Source organism: Amblyomma mixtum, chromosome 8, assembly GCF_055824585.1.
Source record: "Amblyomma mixtum isolate Tamu chromosome 8, ASM5582458v1, whole genome shotgun sequence".
Taxonomy (NCBI): domain Eukaryota; kingdom Metazoa; phylum Arthropoda; class Arachnida; order Ixodida; family Ixodidae; genus Amblyomma; species Amblyomma mixtum.
In genome coordinates this window covers 13,638,211-13,659,606 of record NC_143019.1, presented here as the reverse complement: position 1 = coordinate 13,659,606, position 21,396 = coordinate 13,638,211, and the positions used below count along the sequence as shown (strand labels likewise).

At 47.2% G+C, this 21,396-nt stretch overlaps 1 protein-coding gene across 2 annotated transcripts in view; it reads left to right on the top strand.

Annotated features, from left to right (window-relative positions):
- The window catches only part of Wdr62 (WD repeat domain 62), a 33,734-nt gene that overhangs the window by 4,288 nt on the left and 8,050 nt on the right, over positions 1-21,396 (top strand). For both annotated transcript variants that reach the window (XM_089556539.1, XM_089556538.1), the window contains 16 exons: positions 2,952-3,072; positions 3,143-3,235; positions 3,617-3,733; positions 3,798-3,896; positions 6,032-6,217; positions 7,932-8,291; positions 10,706-10,831; positions 11,643-11,706; positions 12,543-12,657; positions 12,723-13,221; positions 13,299-13,474; positions 14,847-14,942; positions 16,227-16,253; positions 18,290-18,404; positions 20,096-20,230; positions 20,840-21,074. In XM_089556539.1, the coding sequence (XP_089412665.1) occupies positions 2,952-3,072; positions 3,143-3,235; positions 3,617-3,733; positions 3,798-3,896; positions 6,032-6,217; positions 7,932-8,291; positions 10,706-10,831; positions 11,643-11,706; positions 12,543-12,657; positions 12,723-13,221; positions 13,299-13,474; positions 14,847-14,942; positions 16,227-16,253; positions 18,290-18,404; positions 20,096-20,230; positions 20,840-21,074 (2,564 nt within the window). The remainder of the gene's footprint in view (positions 1-2,951; positions 3,073-3,142; positions 3,236-3,616; positions 3,734-3,797; positions 3,897-6,031; positions 6,218-7,931; positions 8,292-10,705; positions 10,832-11,642; positions 11,707-12,542; positions 12,658-12,722; positions 13,222-13,298; positions 13,475-14,846; positions 14,943-16,226; positions 16,254-18,289; positions 18,405-20,095; positions 20,231-20,839; positions 21,075-21,396) is intronic.

Genomic DNA, 21,396 nt, shown 5'->3' with positions numbered 1-21,396 from the left:
ACTTAGGGGCGATCAGTCATCTGATGTGACAATACTGTGAAAGCAGTAGGATTTACCCTGGATGATTACTTTGATACTTTTACCCTAAGCCAATGCACCACTCGCGAGACAGAATTTTTCTGCAGTATGAAAGGTGGGCAGAGTTGGGGGGGGGGGGGGGGGGGGAAGCTGAGAAGCCCTCTGGGTATGAGGGTGGGTTGGGGAGGGCGGTGGCTGGTCATTATTCCTTGCAGGAGGGGAGCGGTGGTAACCTAGCACTGCTTTCGCAGTAAAAAGGGCTCCGTTTTTAATGCAATAGCATTAAAGGCCCCCGCTACGCAGAAAATCTGGTGTCGGCGTTGTCGGCGTTGCAGCGCCTGCCATCACAGTGCAGCGGTGCATCCCTTAACTGCTGCACCATTGCCCAAGGAGTTGGTATGAGGACTCCCAGAGACACATGAATGTAAAGTTGAGAACGACCAATTTGGCATATATGGGCATTAAGTCATTAACGCTATTCCATTTTATCATCCGTACCAGTACCAATTTTTTTCAAATGCCATGTGTGTCACCCTCCCACCCTGCGGGGAGTGTTCTTGTCCTGGCCTTAGCGGCCACATTTCAGTGGAGGCAGAAAGCAGATGTGTGAATATACTGAAATTTTGGTGCATGTGTGGGGTACCCTTGGTAGTAGAAATCAATCCACAGCCCACCACTTTGCAGTGTCTCTTAGCCCGCTTGGTGTCGCTTTGGCACATGAAATTCTATTGATCTTCTTGTCCGACAGTATTATGAGTCAGCTTCCTTTGCGTAAGATAACACTGCGTATCAAGCTAAGCTGGAAGATTGCATCTGCGGACTGCCCTATTTGCTTCTTTTTACTTTGCCATTTTATTTTCTTTGAGGCATTGTTCCTGGTTGGGACATCCATTGTGACTTGTGTTGCGTGCGCTTTTGACATGCCTTTGGGTCGGCTCTTTTTTCCTCAAGGAATGCTCTGTTTGGCACAAGTCCTGCTGTATGCATTTGTGCGATCACATGTTCTCTATTTAATATTTCATGTGCGATTAGTTGAACTGTCTTACTTTTAGGTTTTCTGGTGAAGCAGTTTTTTGCGTTGGCTTTTCTGATCGCTTGGGCTGTCTTAGTTTGCTGTGGTTTGGCTTCCGTTGAGTCAGTCCTGTACCGTGGCCCATTAATCACCACACCAGTGTCATGCTCAGGCCATGTAGTGTTATTTGAAGCACTTGCACCATTAGTTCTGGTAGGAGTGTTGGCACATCGTGAAGTCCTGGGGCTGATGTGTGTGCGTGATTGCTTCTGTGCCTTTCCTTCAACAATGCTTTCACACTCTGAATTATTTATTAAGTCATTCTGAAGAAGGTGTGTACGGTTTTGACGTTTTGTTCTGTCAGATGCCACTTACCATTTTGATTCAGAACAAATATTTTTCCGCCTTGACAGTATATTAAGGTCTCAAGAATGGCAAGTTTTAGCTTTCCAACAGAGCACACCAATGGTTAACTTTTTGCACCCATGTCCAGAGTTTCTTATGAAGTGCCAAAATAGTCTGAAAATGCAGTGCTATTAATGTACCAGGATTTGTGAAATCAGCATGCTAGGCTTCGTGGAATCATTGCCTTTTTGAAGATGCACATCACTCTAGAAATTCAGAAAATAAAATTGACAATAGTACCGTGGCAAACTGTGTGTGCATGAAAATGACTGAAAACGTCCTACTGCACTCACTGTTTTGAGAAATATCATTTGCTACGTTTGCTAGTTGGCAAAAAAATTAAGCACCTTGTTTGCAGCATGAAGGACACTTAATTCACCTGAAACAAAGAAATGAATGCTAGGTAGAGTGCCCTGTGAGAAAAAGCAGCAAGTTTGAAATGTACACAAATGTGTGTAAAGTGCCTTAAAGGGTTTAAAGCTTCCAAATCTTCATGCAAAATTTAATTTTATTACAATGCCGGAAATTGTATGTATTGCAAGGTGAGCCGTTGGCTTTGGGGTGGTTTGCTCTGAAGTGATTGGTCTCTGTTGGTTCATTTCCTAATAGGAGATGTATTGGTCAGCAGTTGTGAGGAAACTGCACTTCTTTGTGCTGAACCAAGTTTAACCTTCATGTGTCGGTTAGTTTATTGTGGAGAATGAGGGTTACATCCATTGTTTGAAAATTTGGCAAAAAAGGCTGTTGTAAGTAATAGAATATTGCTTTTTTTTTATGTTGAAAGCTTGTTGAGATGACCAGCCATTGTTTTAGGGCTGAAACCTGTCTAGCAGAGCATTCTACTGGTGACTGTGGCATATGTACAGTCGTTGCCAAACGTATAGTTTGCTTCTCATGCGTACAGTAGAGCCTTCACGGCTTCCCTAAAGATCAAAAAGGTAATTTAAGGTAAGGACTGTGGTTTTCCTTACCATACAGAGATTTAGAGCTTGAGGGCTGGCACAATAGCTTTGATATACGACTGAGAAGCAAAATGTGCAGCCTGGTTACTTTTGGCAAAGTCTGTACATGCTTATCATGGCATCCAGTGCTTCTGATGCCATCCAGCCAGGATGATTGCAGTAGGTTGTTTTTGCTCAGTTGTCATACACACATGCATGCACATTTTGTATTTTTTATGACTGAGGTATCCTCCAAGCCTTGCTACGTGCGAGCTGGTGCGTGACGAAAGGCAATTTGTTCTGCACGGCTGTGGCTAGACGGGAAGATGAGAAGTGTAACGTCTGCCAAGAAAATTTATTCGCCTCACTTGTGTGTTTGTGCACTATACCCTCATCTTGAGAATAAGGGTACATGCTTGTCACCCCTTGATCCACTTGTTCTTTTTCTCGTAGCCATTGGCAGCAACTCGTAGCCACTCATTATCTCCATCATTTCATTGGAAGTGTTACTGAAACGGGAATCTTGTGAATATCGTTCTTGTGCAGCATTGACCTGTTCTGTGGTCTTTGTGCAGGTGTGTGCTGGTGCTGTACAACACGCGCAAGAACCGGCAGCAGCACATCCTCAATGTGTCCAAGAAGACCATCACGTGCCTCGCCTTCTCCTGGGATGGCAAGTACCTGGCCACGGGAGAGGTGGGTGCAATGCCTGGGTGCGTGGAAGGGCGCACGTCGATGCTGAACTATTGCTGCTGGATTCTTGCAGTGCGGGCATCAGCCGCACGTGCGCATCTGGGATGTCGCTGAGAAGACCCAGGTGGCCGAGTTCCCGGGCCACAAATTCGGCGTCACCTGCGTGGTATGTCACAAACGTAGTCACTCTTTTGGCCCGTTAGTCCTTTTTCATCGTTTCAACAAGGCAGCTCTCTGCTGTTTTTTTTTTTCTTTGTAGGAACAAATGCTTCTCATAATGCCTCCCTTTCCCATCCTCTGCTACGTAGTCTTTCACCATTTTTGCAGTGTGCATCTGCATTGATCTGAAATTGTCAGCATGTCAGAATAGGGCTGGTGACAGATTTGTACCGAGACTAGAAGCCACTCTGCGAGTTTGAGCATAATTGCTGTTACACTATTGAATTTAGCACTAAGTGAAGCATAACTTTTGAGAGCGTCAGTAGACCCACAGCGCTGTGTCCTCGGACCGTGCACTCATTGCCTGCTGTCCTGTGGTGGCACGCAGGCCTTTTCCCCCAACCTCAAGTATGTGGTGTCGGTGGGCACCCAACACGACATGGTGGTCAACGTGTGGGACTGGCGCAGCAACACCAAGCTGGCCTCCAACAAGGTGTCGGCCAAGGTGGGTGATGACACGCTGCTTTTGCAGGCTGTTCTCTGAGATGGGACGACATCCTATCTTGCAGGTCAAGGCGGTGTCCTTCTCCTCTGGCGGGCACTACTTTGTCACCGTGGGCAACCGCCACGTCAAGTTCTGGTACCTGGAATACTCTCGGGGCACCAAGGTGTGTGTGCTATTTTTGACAAGAGGCTTCCAGAATTGTGGAGGGCCTTACTGAAAGCTTTTAGTGCGTTGCCATTACTGGGTGCATTTTCCGATTACGGGTGTACTTAGTATGTGCATCCCTGAAGCCTTCTTTTGTGGCAGGTGGCCCACCTGTCCAATGGGTTGTACACACCGTGCTGGGTGTGTACACCTGGTAGGCCTTTACCCATGTCTTTATCCAAAGGCCTTTAGGGTAAGGGCCTTGTGGTACTGTTCTTTGGGGTGAAGGCCTTCATTCTAAATGCGATCTGGGGCCTGTCAGGTGCATATACCTGGGTAAAGGCTTACCCATGTCTTTACCTGAAAGCCTTTAATATGAAGGCCTTCATGTTAAATGTCTTCTGGTAAAGGCATTTATGGTAAAGACCTTTAGATCAGATGCCTTTAACACATAAGGACCTTAAGTGCCCACCCTAACTAGTGCTACTGCAGAATATTCCGCTCTTAGCCTTGCTAATTCGTCTGTTATTTTCTTTAAAGTGGCCATTAAAACAGAGGAAAACACCTCAAAGTGCATGTGTCTTAACCGAAGTAGGGGAGTGGTTTGCAGTAATTCCTTTTCTTGTGGTTGATAAGCTCAAAGTATAAATGCAGGACAGCATTCTGTATATGATGTCTCAACTCGGTCTGTGAAAAACATATGCTTGGCCATTGCCATTTCAGCTATTACACGGGCATTGTTTTCGGTGTCCGTTGTCAAGAAGGTTCGTTATTACTGTCTCCAGTGTGGTCAACTCACTTGGTAATCTACTGGGTACACAGTGTTCGCTGTGGGAACTCACAGTTTGGCGTTTTCCTCCAGCTAGAACTGATCAGCTTCTAAGTGCTGCAAGGCACAGCTACTGTAGCTGTTCTATATTTTTCTTGCAGTTACTTAATTCTTATACTTGCCAAGTTACTTGCAGTCACCTAGAGGGGAAATGTGCTGGTGGGTGCACTCAGCCACCATTTGGGATGCTGGGAAGTGCAGGTTTAATTTTTGACTGGCTAACAGTGTTTATTTGGCTGCAGAAGTAAAGCTTTCTCCCATGTAGGAGCATCAGGAAACTGCTTGCTGCCTTTATTGAATGGGTGCGGTCTGTTATTTGTGATAAACCAGATGTCTGCAAGTCTTCTTGTTGTCATTACATAAGTTGAATTGTTGTTATGTGTTACTAGAATTTTACCTGTGTCAAGTGCTACATGAGCTGCATGCTTGGTGGAGCACTAGGCATGCTAAGTATGGAGATCAAGCTCTTCATTCCCATGCTGGCCAAAGAGCTCTTCAAAGAACCGATGTGGGGAGTAGCGGAAAATTTTTCCTGGGCCTCATGCTGAGGAGGACATGGCGTATATTGCCGCGAATCTTTGTACTGTTTGTTCATTCTTCAAAGCTGCCAGCACGCGGCTTTATCGATTTGTTTGTGATGCAAGATGCGACCAGATTTATCTCGATTGATCGCATCCAGGCGGAGCCGATTCTATGTTGTTCCAGAATTTTGTGGTAACTTTGCGCGCCACATCTCGAAAGTTCGCTATCAGCTTTAAAAAGAGCACGGCCGAAAGTGACGGGCATTCTCTTCAATGACCGCCGAGCACACTTGTTCCTATGCCACCGAGTCATTCAGTTCTTTGTGGGCGCAAGTCAGCTTAATAAAGAGTGTAGTTTGGAAGCTCTTTTTGCTGTCTTCCTCACTGCCGGACTGTCTTCACTATTACTTGACAGTATGAAATTAGACTGGCAGGTTTTGCTTCGTATCTAAGATTACTGAAGCAAGATGCTTGTCCTTGCCCTTAGAGGGAGTTAATTGTGAGAATTTACAGTCAGTCCTTTGCTGCACTTGCTCCCAAAGTCTTAGTGTGCATCCCGCAGCATTCACAGTGCTTTAATTGTGAGCTTGGCCATGTTGGTTGGGTTAATTCGGATGTATGGAGGAAGCAGCTCATGAAATTTCTTGTCGGGTTTGTTGCAAAAAGCTTTTGCTGCAGACTGCAGCTGTAGATCTGCCACATTGTAAACGGGCTGTTAGGCAGCATCAGTCTCAGTGGGGAGTCTGGCTAGTGTTAGCCTTGCCCTGCCCATAACCTCTGTGAGTGTTGTGTGGGTCATTGCAGTACAAGCCGGAGCCTGTGCCGCTGATGGGCCGGTCAGCCATCCTGGGAGACCAGCGAAACAATTACTTCTGTGGTGTGGCATGTGGCCGGGGTGAGTGCCAGGGCAGCACCTTCGCCATCACCCGGTCAGGCCTGCTGTGCGAGTTCAACAGTCGCCGCCTGCTGGACAAGTGGGTCGAACTCAGGGTGAGTGCTTGCCCCACAGTGCGAGGCCTGACTGTCCCTTAGTGTCAGGCCTTACTTGTCTCTGACTGTGAGGCTTTACTTGTCTCTCAGAGTGAGACTGACTTGTCCCTTGGAGCGACGCCTGACCTGTCCTTTGATAGGGGGTCTGATCTGTCCCTTGATTTGAGGCCTGATCTGCAACGTAGTGTTTTGAAACCTGACTGGTACCTCAGGGAAAGCACTTGTGACTCAGACCTGAGGGTAACATCTGACTTTCCTTGAGGGAGGAGGAGGATGTAGAAGAGGAAAGGCGGGGAGGTTAACCGAAAGAATAATCGGTTTGCTACCCTACACGGGGGGAAGGGGGTGAGGGGATAAAAAAAGAAAGAGAAAGGAGAGTAAAAGAAAATTGAAGTCACTCTAAAACGTCACTGTTCGTTAAAGTCACAGCCTATCGTGCAGGCCAAAAGTTCTCGCCAACGACCGCCGCGGCCAGTGGCCGAGAATCTTCATTTCCGTGAAAGGGCACGGATCTAGGCGCTCCAGTGCACGGCTGAGAGACTGCCTTTCGGTGGTGTAGGCAGGGCAGTCACAAAGAATGTGGGTCCTTGATAGGGACAAAGCTGCCATGAGACCTGATTGGGATACCTGAGTGGACATTCAATTCTGGTTTGAGGGTGAAAAAAAAGAAAGGAGCATTTTGCATTTCACAGGAATTTTTTTTTTCCCCTTTGAGAATGCAGTTTCTAAATTTCGTTGGATGAGAGGTGATTGGGAGTCTATCACAGTTGCGTTTTTTTTTTAAATGTGTTGCAAGCCTTGTGGAAAAACGGGTGCACAATGCTTGCCCCTTTGGTGCAAAGGTGTCTGTATGCACGGGTGGGTTTTTTTCTCCCAGCAAACTTCGGACAGTTGTTGAAGTATAACTTGAGCCTGTAGAAGCAGTTGACTGGGTTACCCAATAACTGCACATGACATTTTTCTTGGACCCTGCCCGTTTTTTTTTTTTCTTGTGTCCTCCGAGTGTAGGACAGATATGGGGACACGAGTGTAGGTTATGAACTCTTATGCGGCAGCTGAAAAGAACAAGATAGAATCAGAGTTGTGGGGGTTTGCTTTGTTCTATGCTTCTAGACTTGCACATGTTGATGTCTCGACAGGCCTCTGTAGCTAGCAGAGAATTCCTCAGTTGTGAGATCAGGGAATTCATGGATATGTTGAACTATTGGCTAATCCTGACAGCTTTTTGGGGTCATTGGCATCTTCAGGTAACTGCTGACAGCCAGCACATAGAAAAAAGAAAAAAAACTTGGGCAACGTTTAGCCCACTGTTAGGAGTATTATGCGATAACTTTAGAGATCCCTTTCATACAAGTAATCCTTCTCTTCCATGGACCTATAGATCAGGGAGTGACTCCTCATTTCCACTGCCTCCAGCAGGTGGTTGTTTCAAACACAGGCACCCGTGGGTCTTCTGAGACTCAAGTTGATCTTCCCAAGCTCTCGTAAAGCCAGATAGTAGTTCTTCGGGAGGCTGTGTCTCGCTTAGTGATGCTGATGGCCATGATGAATGAGATGGGCAGACACAACCCGGTGGGTAGATTGCTGCTTTTTCGAGACCCCGACAGACGGACGCTGGCTCTTTTTGTAAGTAGGACCTCTAACGCTATTGCATTCAAAAAGGCATGAATCCTCCTTCCTAACGTTCTCTTTTCTCCCCCTCTCACCCGTGCAGAGTAGCTGTGCCAACTGCATTTCGGTGGGCCGGGACTGCCTGTTTGTGGGCTGTGCGGACGGCGTGGTGCGCTGCTTCAGCCCCTCCACTCTGCACTTCCTGGCAACACTGCCACGGCCCCACCCTCTTGGGCTGGACCTGGCCCTGGCCACTGGGGGTGCGCCCCCGCCACCCCCATCCACCACGGGCAATGCCCCCCGACACCCGCACACTGTGGCCCTCTGCTTTGATGAAATGCACAGGCGGTTGACCTGCGTCTACAACGACCACAGCCTCTTTGTGTGGGATGTGGGGGACCTGAAGCGCATTGGCAAGTGCCACTCCTACCTCTTCCACAGTGCCTGCATCTGGGGCATTGAGGTGAGTTCATCGCTCTATTTCATTATGTATTGCCATGGTAGGGTCTTTTGGAACTTTTAACAGTGATGCTGTTTAAGCCGGAGGTTGTTTCGTTAGTCATGCGCGGTGGTGGCTGTGTTTGCAGTAATGAAGTCACCCACGGACGCCTGACGCCCCCTGTCGGAGCGGGCGACAACTATTGTATTAGTTGTCGTCCGCTCCGACAGGGGGCATCAGGGGTTCGTGGGTGGGACTCAAATAAACACTTGTACATACTGATGACTGAGTGTTAGTTGATCTTGGGGGGGGGTACCCTAGACGACTACAGATAGCTACAAATGACAAGTATAATCACGGTTAACTTAGTCGAATCAAACTCAAACAGCATCGCAGTGTCATCAGTCTTACACGAGAGTGTAATCTGCCCTACAATTTTTTGTGACACTATGGAAGAGCTAGATACTCTGTCTAGAGTGACTGCACCGTGGCACCACATGTATGGGAAAACAGTTTTTTAATACAAGAAGGATCAGTACCATTTAAAGCACACATGATGTCAGAGATCATTGATATCATTTTGTTGCGTAGAACGTGCGCAAAAGCACTGGGAAATTGTAGAAGTTGTGTCTAAATTATGCTTTTTTCTGTTTGAAAAATAAATGACGAAGTTGTATTGCCTAATATTATATTCCATTCTGTCCTTAACTTTATTAAGCTAATGTTTCCTTTGTGGCATTTGTGACACAGTAATCTCGCTCCACGTGCAAGTACTCTTTCATGGCGAAATGGCAGCTTGCTGCCATGTGACTGACGCTTGCGCCTCTTGTAGTGGTTGGTTCTTTCCTTGTCTGAAACCTAGAGTGAAGTTTTGTCACCAGTAAAGCTATCAAAGGGTCCTGGCCTCGGGTTGTTTATTGTTCCGCGAACTTTGGCCACGTTGCTGTGACCGCATGTGGTTTGGATGGCTTCGGAAATTTGCAAAATTTTTTGCTTTGTTAGGGTGTTAAGCACTACACATTCTAGGTTTCAAGTGCACTTCAGACATTCGTTGCCGTTGCAGCGCAAAAAAAAAGAAACCTTGCCATTCACAGTGCTACGAGCATGCTTGATACCCGTGATCATTTCCACAGGGGTGTGTGAGAGGGGAGGGCCCCCTCGGAAGCATAGACCCTCAAGCGACAAGAAGGAAAAAAAGCCCTAGGGTGTTTCCAGTGGCCCTTTATCTCACAAGGTAGTGATCTGCCATTATGGCTGCACTTGGGCAAGTTGAGTTCAGCTTCAGCTCGTTGGAGTGAGTGGCAGATGTTTGACTTGCTCGGCCAGCCTGCTGTTGTCGGTGGTTGCTGCGCACTTTGCCTCCTGGTTGGCTTGGCAGTTGTTGGAGAGGCATGCTTGTGTGCTTGGTTTGCCCCCCGTATTGCACTCGGATGTGGCATGTGCCAGTCTGCTGATGTTTTGCGAGATCTTCCCGACATGCTCTTAGTAGCTGAGTGATGTGTGGTGACTAATATTCGTGCTTGATGAATTCGTAGACATAGCAGCAAAACTGCATGCCATTTGAGGCTCGCAATAGGCATTTGCACTCACTCAGCAGAGTTCTGCTGGGCTCCGCGTTAAATACTAGGGGCATTCAAAAGATTCAACATTTCTCTGCCATTGTGCAATGACACTACTGCCATCAGGTTTTGTTTTGATAACATTTGTTGAGTCCTAGGAATGCGTAGCCAGCCTGCGAAAGGAATAGGAGTTAGAGCAACAAAAATTTGTTGTAATTATAATTTCACTTCTTGTTTTCTTTCTCTTTGCTCAGTTCAACTTATGACTGGAAGTTTTGCTGCAAGCTAGGTGCCTGTCTTTTATTTTTTGAGCAATAACATTGGTTTTTTATTGCCTTGTGTGTCGTTTTGTGTTCTCTGTTCGCTTGTTTTGTGTGTTTGCACTATTTTGCTGTTTTACAAGTAAATGAAAACAAGAGAGGCACCACCAGTGAAGGATGTTTTTTTCTCTTGAGGGATGACTGATATTGTGTTGGTGGACTGCAAAATTGGAGCCAAGGTTGACAGTATTGAAGTAAAACGACGTTTTCTAGCTGCTTGACTACTGGAGCCCCCATGTATTGGAACCATATTGGCCATGAAAGCTCACAAAGAATTGGTAAACTTGGAATATGTGCCACAAGTTGTTACATTTGTTCAAAAGCTTTGTCTCCCAATTGATTGGGCGAAGCTGCTGTGAACAAGGTTGCGTGCACTCACGCCTTAAGGTATTTGAAAGTCTCGTGTGTGTTTTGTCATGCTTTGTTGACTTAAATGTCATTTCAGCTGAATGCTGTTAAAAAAACTCATGTAGGAGTACAAGACACTTAATTGAGTCAAATGACATTTTGTTCAGAAGCATTCGAGAGGTTCAGATGTGTGTTTGTGTTATTCGTGCAGAACTACCCGTCTAGCAGGGACCTTCTGCCTCCTGGTACATTCCTTACCTGTTCGAGTGACGACACGATTCGAGTGTGGAACCTGGATCGAGCAGCAGCCGCTGGAAGCCGCAACATCTACTGCCCCGTAAGTGCCCATTTCTTGATGCCCTGTTGCCAAAAAGCAGCCTATCCTCGCCTTGAGACAGGCTGTTTGTAGGCAGCATGGACGGAACAGCTAAGAGACTCGAACTTGCAGACTCTGGGACAAATTTCTCGTTTTGCAAACTCTTTAATATTGGAGCAGCTGCAGTCAAACATTGATCAATAAACGAAATGTATTATCATGTACTAAAGCTAATTAATGTGAATGACACGGGACAAGAATATATGTTTGAATTATCCAAAGTTCAAATTATCGATTGACCTCGAAAGAACTTACGAGAACCGCTTACATCACAGTAAATTTATTCGAAACACTGGTCAGTGGTCACCTCCTTTTGAGGTGAGGACAGCGTGACAATTACTGTTTCTCACATTTGCATTAATATTTGGTTTGGTTTAGTTTGGTTTATGGGGTTTAACATCCCAAAGCGACTCAGGCTATGATGAATGCTGTAATGCACTTTATGGCGCAAGACAAACAGGTGTGGTAGGATGCAGCACACACTTTACAGGATGACTCGCTGTTGCCCAAATCAAACGCGAAAGTTCTTGATTGAATGTCGAGTGCTGAGAGAAAAGCTCTGCAAGTACGTCATTTCCATGGCCTCGTCGATTTCTCATGGCAAGACGCTACTGGCAGGCTAGCTCTTTACAGGCTGTGCTCTGTTTGGGTGTAGGCATGCCATCGTGTGGAACAGGCTTTCCTGTCACTATGGCCTGCATTGTCATGTGTTGGCCAGTGCAGAAATAGATTGCAATGAATTGAACATTGATGAGCGTGCGGTCGTTCCCAGGAACTGCTGAGCATCCTGTACATGGACCCCAACCTGACCTTCATCTGCGATGCCGACTTCCAAGGTGGGAGGGAAGAGGCTCGCTTGTTATGGCACGACGGGCGTAGACATTTTTCCCTCTGTGGAAGCTGGTCACTTTTGTCCAGTCCTCCCGCTTGCATGCTTGCTTCTGGAATATATTCTTTTCGGTCATGGACCAGCACTGTCTGACAAGTTCTGTCCTCCTCTTGGCTGCTTTCCATTCTTTTCTATGGTATCGCTGTCTTATTACTGGGTCTTCCTTTTTCCACTCTGCCATGTCGCTTGCTCATTCCTGCCTCGGCTTGCTGGCTTTCAGATCTTATTCTGTGGTGTCTTGCTGCTTTTTAGTAGACTGGCTTCGCTTCCCGTTCTCTCCCAACTTTTGTCTTCATTATCTCCTTGTTAGTACAGTTCTAGCACCTTCTTGTTTTGTGGTAAAAGCATCTGTCTTTCCTCTTGAGCGTCCGTCTTACCCCTTCTTAGATGTTTGCGACCTTGACAGCACTAAGTGAATACTCGGCCACCATTGTACCATTATGCACCCAAGATTGATTTAGGTTGCTGGACGTCAGGTTGATTCATTGGCCCATCGATGAAGCAGTCTCTCTCTGAGAAACTGGGCATGGGTGGTTATTGGTCTTGTGACCAGCGCCAGGAAGCCATTCATTCAGTGGTGACACAGTTGTGGAGGCTGCGCAGAGGGGATGGTTAGCAGAATAAGGTGGCTGGTTTATCGGCACAGCTCCAAAACTCTTGATGCTGGAACCATGGGTGGCGACGAAATTTAAGCACGGTGCATCCTGAAACCCCCAAGCTCAGGATTGCCCCAAGTGAGGCAGAACATAGGGTGTGCTGATGTTTACAGATTGTTCCGTGCAGGCGGCAGCAGTGACAAGGTGGACACAACGTACGACGGCAAGAACGGAGTGCGCTGCCTTTGCATCAGCCCAGATGGGAAGCAGCTGGCTTCGGGCGACCGTACAGGCAACATTCGGTGCGTTAGGCATCTCCTGGTGATGGGTGGGGCCTCAAGCTAAACCTCTTCCTTCACTGGTGCAGAATCCACCAGTTGGCGCGGACAGGCGCCCAGGAGGTCTGCAAGATTGAGGCGCACGACTCCGAGGTGCTGTGCCTGGAGTACTCGGGGCCTCCGGATGAGGGCGGCCGGTTGCTGGCCTCGGGTAGCCGCGACCGCTACGTGCATCTATTTGACGTGGACCAAGAGTATGCATTCCAGCAGACCCTGGATGACCACTCGTCCTCCATCACAGCTGTGCGCTTCGTGCGGGCACCAGGCACACTACAGATGATTTCATGCGGCGCGGACAAGTCCATAGTCTTCCGAAAGGCGCAGCAACCGTCTCAGGGCCCACCAGCTTTCTCGCGGAAGCACCACGTGGTGGGCAAGACCACGCTGTACGACATGGAGGTGGATATCTCGCAGGAGCACATACTGGCTGCCTGCCAGGACCGACAGGTGCGGGTCTACGCTCTGGCCTCGGGGAAGAACACGCGCTGCTTCCGGGGAAGCCCCGCAGATGAAGGCACGCTCATCAAGGTGCATTTTTGTTCTTTGGTTGGCATGCTTCCTCTCCTTTCTGAGGCCCCATAATCTGGTTCGTGCGTGTGTATCAGGTGGCCCTGGACCCGACGGGCACCTACCTGGCCACCAGCTGCACCGACAAGACGCTGGCGCTGTACGAGTACAGCACGGGCGAGTGCCTGGCCTCCATGCTGGGCCACTCGGAGCTGGTCACCGGGCTGCGCTTCAGCCACGACGGCCGCCACCTCATCTCCGTCTCGGGCGACAGGTGCGTGTGGCTCTGCGTGTGAGGTTCGGGCTGTGTCATTCCTTCTCATCCTTCATTGAAGAACTGAAAACAGCGCTACGATGACAGACAAGAAAGAAGAAGGACAAGCAGTGTCCTTCTTTCTTGTCCGTCGTTGCAGCAGTGTTTTCAGTTCTTCAGTGATGCACCAACTCGCTCAGTTTTCAGTTCTTCTTTCTGGTCCCTTAATTAAGGGGGGGACATGGGTCTTAAAACATTTTTTTTATTTACACACCAAATGCAATGAAACTGCAGAGCCTTATTCAGTTTTTTCTGCTGATTTCAAATATGCAATTTGTTTATTTCTAGGCCAATTAGTTCCTGAGATATTAATATATATCATGTCATTGTCTGCTCAAACAATAGGAAAAAAATGGGCCACCAGAAATTTAATTTTCATATGTGGGTAGATACTACAATGTGTGAGGAATGCAACGCTGGAAGCAGTTTTCAGTTTTTTGTCCGTGTGGACAAATGGGCGTAATAGTTAGTTTCATGTGTGTCATGTGTTTTCTGGCACTGTATGTCTGGTTAACTCCCTTGAAAACTAACTATTAAGCCCATTTGTCCACACGGACAAAAAACTGAAAACTGCTTCCAGCGTTGCATTCCTCACGCAACGCTCTAAGACCCATGTCCCCCCTTAAGGTAGGAAAGGGGAGAATGTGAACTAGCAATGCATACAAGAGACTCAGCTGGGCAGATGAGGTTAGGAAGGTTGCAGGGATAGTTTGGCTGCTGGTGGCACAGGACCGGGTTAATTTGAGATCAGTAAAAGAGGCCTGGCATGTGTGCTGCTGCTGATGATGATTGTTTATTTATTTACTTATTTGTTTCTTCCTACGTACAGAAATGAGAGTAGAAGCAAAAGGCTTTTACTCAAGTACAGCTTGGCTTGTGGGTCAACATCCATGTAATGGTAGCATTCTAGCACTCATTTTTGGTTTTCGCACTTTGAGAAGAAACATAACTACAGTAAGTTTTCTTTAGAGGCGTGCATTGGCAATACAAACCAGACACATAAGGATGGAAGTGAATTAATGTCAAGTTGCATTGTTTTTCATGGGTAATACTATATGCCACTGCAGGTGCGGATTTCAACAGGTAATGCAGTTAGAGCAGGTAGCACTGAAGGACACTTGTATGTGCAGGAAGCAAAGAAAGGGGTAAAAAAATTGAAGCAACTGGTGCAAGCTAATCAGCTCAACATTGTGTGCGATCGGAACTTCAGTTTATTCTAGAATCCAAACTACCGACATTCTTTGTTAAGTAGACAGCACAGCTGATTACGTGCTGCCACACATTTTTTGTTGTGTGGTCTAATGGGGGGGCCCTCTCTGCTCCCTCTCTGCAGCTGCATCTTTGTGTGGCGTCTTCCACCGGAAGTGAGCCAGACGATCCGCAGCAACCAGGCTGGAGAACCACTGCCCACCGTGTGGCAGGATGCCAGGTACGTGTGATGTATTCAACTGGCACAGGGACTTGTAGACCTTTTGTTCTTGGCAGCGAAGTGGTAGCATGGTCATTGACAAGGCCCCTGACTTTCTGCGGCGGCAAGTTTTCTATTTCGTGAATTGAGAACAGGGAATCTGCATTATTGCGCCAGAGACGTCAAATAATGCCTCAGAAAATAAAATACAGTGTGAATTTTTTGTTTTCAAGATTTTCAAGGTAGTTAATGTCTCCACCACCAGGCTTGAAAGTTACTAGGAGAAGCCAGCTTTTTACCATACTTGGGGCAAAGCATGCAGTGCGCAAGTGGAAATAAGGTTGCTGTGCATGTAGAAAGAAGGCGGTGAAGGTCTTTGAGAAAGAGAAGGCACTGAACGAGTTTAGTAGAGTAGAGAAAGAAAAAAAAGGCAAATAGGTGCGTGGCTGGGCAGCTCTAATTACCAAGTAGCGGTAGTGCAGCAGTGACAGTGGCTGCTGCCGTTGCTGTGTGGAGGCTGCGTGCATTAAAGTATCGGAGGCTTAGCTTCGCTCGATTGCAATATGCATGTCTGAAGCGCTGCCTTTTCAGTAACATTGATGTATTCACCACTTCTGTATTCTATCATGCCATCCTGTGTTCTTTGTGGGTACCGTTGGCTATGGGTGGCCTGAACGGTATTAGTTCAACAGTCCTCTCACGTTATACTTGAGCAATGAGGTAATTAGTCATATTGCTGTCTTACTAACGTTCCTGTTCATGCCCCTAACAACAATGGCACCAAAAAAGAGTGCTTAGCTGCTTTTATACAATTCCATGAAAAATGCTTGAATCCGCAATTTATTGCATAATCGTGGCAGACTGAGGGCCATAATCATTGGTAATGTGGTTTCAAATAATTGTTGAGCGGGAGCAACTTTGATGGTTACCTATCCAACATGTCTGCCTGGGTAGGCTGAGCTGCCTGCTTACGTAGAAAAGTAGCCTGCTTGCTATGCTAGCAGGGATGCCATAATAGGGGGTGCTAGGTGGGCCAGAGTCTCCTCAATGTAAACTGTCATTTGCATTTTTAAAATATGTAAATGGGACAGGGAAGTTTCGGAGATAAGAATACTTGTGGGGAGGGCTCTGACTTGCTCAGCACTCCCGGTTCCAGCTTTCCTGTACATGATCATCATTAAAACACATCCTTTGTTGGAGGAAAGTGTGGTCCATGGTTGATAAATGGGGACTGTGTGCGTGTGTTCCTCTGGTCTTATGCTTTAGTTCTGACACACTTCCTCTCTTTCTCCTCTCTACTTGCAGCAGTAGCCTGGAGTCCGACCGAGACCCGTGAGTGGAGCCATCTTACCACAGTCATTGCGTGCTGGTGTTGTGGGGACTTTGCTTCTTTTGCAATTTGGTTGTGGCCAAGGGTTGTGCCGGTGTCCTGGGGGGCACAAGGTGTTGTGCAACTGTTGACTTATATTTGGATTAACATCTTTTTTAGTCGGTGAGGGCTGTGAGCTTGGGAGTCGACTTACATTCAGAGTCTGCGTATAGTTCGGATGGCAGGTCACACCTAATTAGTGGCTGCGACAAGTCAACGCCAAACTCTCCACCTGGCACTCATATGTTGCTGTTGACTCCACAGGTGGAACAACTGGCACTTTATATGTGTGCTTTGCTTGATGGTGCAAGAAAAAAAGCAGTTAAAAAACTACAGTAAAATAAAAAAAAATGCCTCCATGAAGATGCACCCTGGATCATTTGCCAGTACAGCTGTGAATTAAAGGGAAACTCCATAGGTTTTTGAAATCAAAGAGCTTAAGAGGGTCGAATGTGTGAAACGTGCAGGTAAAGCATGCAAACTCTTTTTGGGCTAGCACTAGAAATAGTGAAGTAATCGCCGATGAAAAACTGGACGCCCTTCAGGCAGCGCACAACGCCAAGTGGGGGGCGCATGATGACATCATCGAAGGTATCGGTACATTTCCAACGCACAAACGCCTACTTTGAAGCAACAAAACCAACGCCACCGAAGGTGAACCCTTCTGAGAGTTGTTTGGCAGCGTCTAACGCATCAGGGCAGGGTGTGGCTGGGGACAGCGGTAAATTGAAATCATACCTTCCGTGATGTCACGCTGAGTTTTCCTGCACTCCTCCTGTGCACTGAGGACAAGCGCAAAATTCAATCGTCGGTTACATCACTATTTTATATGCTAGTGCAAAAACACTTGGCATGCTTTACCTACAGCCTACATAGATTTGAATCCTTGAATATCGCGAAATTCTCAAAAAAGTGCTGCAGTTGCCCTTTAAGGTAGACCCCAGTTATGGTAAAATGAAGTGAATGAGAAGGAAACAGCTGGTGTGGTACTTCACTGGAGGCTGGGCTGTGACAAACGCAGCAGTGATGCCCTGTGTCTGCATAAGGCTTGAATAAAGCGATCTACCGTATTTACTCACGTAATGAATGCATCCTCCACTTCGGTTGTCGACAAATCTTTCCCTCACATAATAGACGCACCCTTTTCTTTTGGCCGACAGTCTACTGATAATGGTAGTGAGTTCTAGCAAGTGCCCTTTTTTTTAATGCTGAAACAGCTGCGCAAAACTGTAAAAGCACCATTGTTCAAAAGTCAGGATTTATTTCTCTATTTCACCGTGCAGTATGAACAGCCCACTAGAAATCGGAGCACCAGCCTAGTTGCAAAGCGCTGCTCTGTTCGATCTTGCGTATAAGGATTACAGCAACTTGTTGCAGTAGGGCTTCGCACTGAATGGTGGAAGTAGGGCTGAAATCAACGCTAGTTCTGCTCATTTTGGATAGCATTACATGCTGCTGTGCGAGTTATACATGCAGTTCTAAGATAAAAATTGTTGACTTTTTCTGAATTTTTTTCCTCCGAATAATAAAGGCACCCCCAATTCTTCAGGGGGTGCCTTTTTCGGGAAAAAAAGTATGTTGATTGTTGTTGCAAGTAAATGCAGTACTTTCTGTAGTCCGAGTAAAAAAATCTTGATATGTGCAGCTCCCGCAGTAAAGTGTAGCCAGCCTCCAGAGCTCTCTGATCTTATCAGTTGCAAATCTCCTGACATTTTTGATGTTTCAAAGCCTGCCTAGTCGCTGGTCCGAAATCTGCAGGGACTGGGGTCTGAAGACTTTGTCTTAATCTGTGGCATTAAAACTAATTTCGCAGGCCTGCTGAAAGATTTGACAGCATAGCAGTTAGCTAATGCTGGAAGTTATGTTCACCAATGTATGCTGGTCTTCAGCAAGTGGCCACTGGGGAAGCTTGTGCTTTGAAGTGGAGTCTTGTGGCCGTGAAGGTCTGGCTCACCCCCTCTATAGTGTCCTAATGCAAATGGTGTACATGTATGTGCAGGCGTACGCCCTCCTCGGTAGCAGTGGCACGACCCCTGGTGTCCGGCAGTCCGCAGGAGGAGTCTCCCGAATACCGCTTCAGTCTGGGGCCCCTGCCCTCCTGGGCCAAGAAGCAGGTACAAATCGTGGAATATGCACTTCATGCACTCACTCTGTACTTCATGGACTCACTCTGAGCTTAATGCATCTGCGCTGCATGCATCTGCACTGCATGCACTTTATGCATCTGTACGGCATGCACATTACACTTCATGCATCTGCACTGCATGCATTTTGCGCTTGATGCATCTGCACTGCATGCGCTTTACACTGCATGCATTTTGTGCTTCGTGCATCTGCACTGCATGCACTTTGTGCTTCGTGCATCTGCACTGCATGCACACTGCACTCAGTGCATCTGCACTGCATGCACTTTGTGCTTCGTGCATCTGCACTGCATGCACACTGCACTCCATGCACACTGCACTCCATGCATCTGCACTGGATGCACTTTGCGCTTCATGTGTCTGCACTGCATGCACTTTGCACTCCATGCATCTGCACTGCTTGCACACTGCACTTCATGCGTCTGCGCTGCATGAACTTTGCACTTCGTGCATCTGCACTTCATGCGTCTACACTGGGTGCACTTTGCAGTGCATGAACTTTGCGCTTCATGCATCTGCTGTGCATGCACACTGCACTTCATGCTCCTGCACTGGATGCACTTTGCACTTCATGTGTCTGCACTGCATGCACTTCATGCATCTGCATTGCATGCATGCACTCTGCAGTGCATGTACTCCCAGGCATGCAGGCACCCACTCATACCAGAAAAGTTTTTGCCTTTCTGGTTCACACGTTGCGTATCTGCAAATAATAACAATACTGTATGCACCTCTTCTTTATTTTTTTAGAAAATGTGCCTTTGTCTAGGTCAGTGTAATGTGAAAAAGACAACTCGTTCAAGGGCAGTTTGCAGTTTATCACCATCTTTTAACATCATCTAAGGTGGGTGCATTACCACTGTTTAATATTGGCTGGTGAGCAACCGCAGCACATAGCACTTGTCAGTCCGGCGAATGGGTTCTTATGAAAGTAGCGAGTATCCTTTACCCTGTGGGGGTTACTCAGCTTTGCATTGCTATGTGCAGCAGTTAAACCTGACAAGGATATGGAAATAGTAAAGGCATCATTTGCAAAAGAGCCGCTTATTTCTTTAGTGTGCGACCACGCTGACTGGGCAGGGTTGCAAGACAGGCTAGGTAATTGCTTGGGACACTTTTAACCTGCAAGAGGTGACAAGGCGCAGAAAACAAACGGACAGTACATGAGCATTACGGATCAATGAAAGTCTCAAAAACTTCAGTTTTTGGTGAAGCGCTTAGCCTGTGTTTGCTTGCTGTATTGTTTGTGCTGTATCCTTTGTTATTTATTTATTTATACTGTCAATCCTTTGTTAAGAATCCCTACAGGAGCATCTCATGATTATGATTTCGAAGGTAAAGTTATGCTCAGAGTTAGGTTTTCACGGCAGCCATGTAAGCAAGTTATCACTTGCCTGTTGTTTGCATCGTCTTTGCAGTTCTCTAAATTGCTGTTTGTTCGTGCTTAAGTTCGCCAATTATAACAGTAAACCAGATGTCAGAAGTGTGTGCTTGCTTTGTCTCTGTGTTGCCTCGTCCTTGCATGGTTCAAGTCGCTACCCTCAGCCATGTGTTGCATATCATCCAAAGCTCTGGTTATGCTGTCAGGCCTTCCCCTGCACTTCCAACAATACTGATACCCTGTGCTAGGCCAGGCAATCACAGGTTGTGCACACGTGCAGATGATGGAGCAGCAGCAACAACAGCCCCTGCCACCCAGCAGCAAGCCTCCAGCTGCACCGCCCGTGCCGCAGCCAAGAGGTCGCTGGGCCCAGCGGTTCGATGCAGCCCGTGCCATCTTCGAGAATGGCAAGGAGGTATGCAATCACTGCACGCAAACAAGTGAATTTGCACATGGTCAGTTGCAGTTATTCCTGGCACATGATGAAGGGGCTGCACTTCCCACACTACGTGGACTGAAACGACAGCAGCTTGTCTAGGAGAGTGTACCCAATCCATAATGGCTATTGTGAGATGCAGAGCGAAAAAACTGCAGCACCCCACTGTGCTAAATGCAGAAAAGTTTTTACTTTCCGTGGTTGGTATGTTCTCAGGGTAAGGAACAGTGCTTGTAGCAAGCTGCTGTGGTATCTAGGCTGCAATTTCTGATTTAAAAGTTTGTGCAAAAAGATCCCTTAGCAGTTTCATTTGTGTGCGTAACACTGATGTCACTTTGCCAAGCTCTAATTGCATTTGTCTGTAAGAAGAAATGGGGGTGTGAGGTAGTGGAGTGTTAGATTAATTTGAAAACATATTCATTTTCATTCTGTTGCATGTATAGACACCGCAGAGGAAAGGAGCTGTAATTGATTACAAGTATGGGGTCAATCTCCTGTTCATTGACCTGGTGGTAGCAGCAGTGCAGTGGATGTTGTAGAGCTGGTTGCTTGCAGCCAAATGACCTGGGTGGCACGCTCGTGTTGCAGTTGCCTGGCAGTGGCGGGGGAGCACGGGAAGGCGATTCGAGCAGTGCGGCCAGTGGCAGTGTGCGTATGGAAGATGGGGATGCCGAGGATGAGCACTCGGACACAGAGGGTAGCGGCAGTGTGCTCTACCCTGTGCCTCAGGATGGGACCACCGAATCTGTGGGCAGCTTCCGCGTCACTGAGGCTGACCTGCCTCGGCGACGCCCGCATCGGCGCGTCTACAACAGCACCCCAGGTGAGTGTGCAAACCCCAAAGATGCGTGCTCATGCTGGCAGTATTTTGGGCCAGCAGTTTGCTTGGACTGCTAGGCATTGTGGCAGTAAGAATGCTGCAACTAAAAGAAAAAAAGAATGGCTTCATTCCTACCTACCACTTACTGAATGGTTATAACGGCACATGCTGTTGCTTGTATTTGGCAGACCATGTTAAAGTGGGTGCAGATGTGAACATGCAGGAATTAAAAGAAAGACAAGAGTGACCACTTAGTTAATGCGTTCTGAATACCTGGTTGTCTTGCCATACTGTGGTAATGAAATCTGGCACCTGCCCAGCTTTT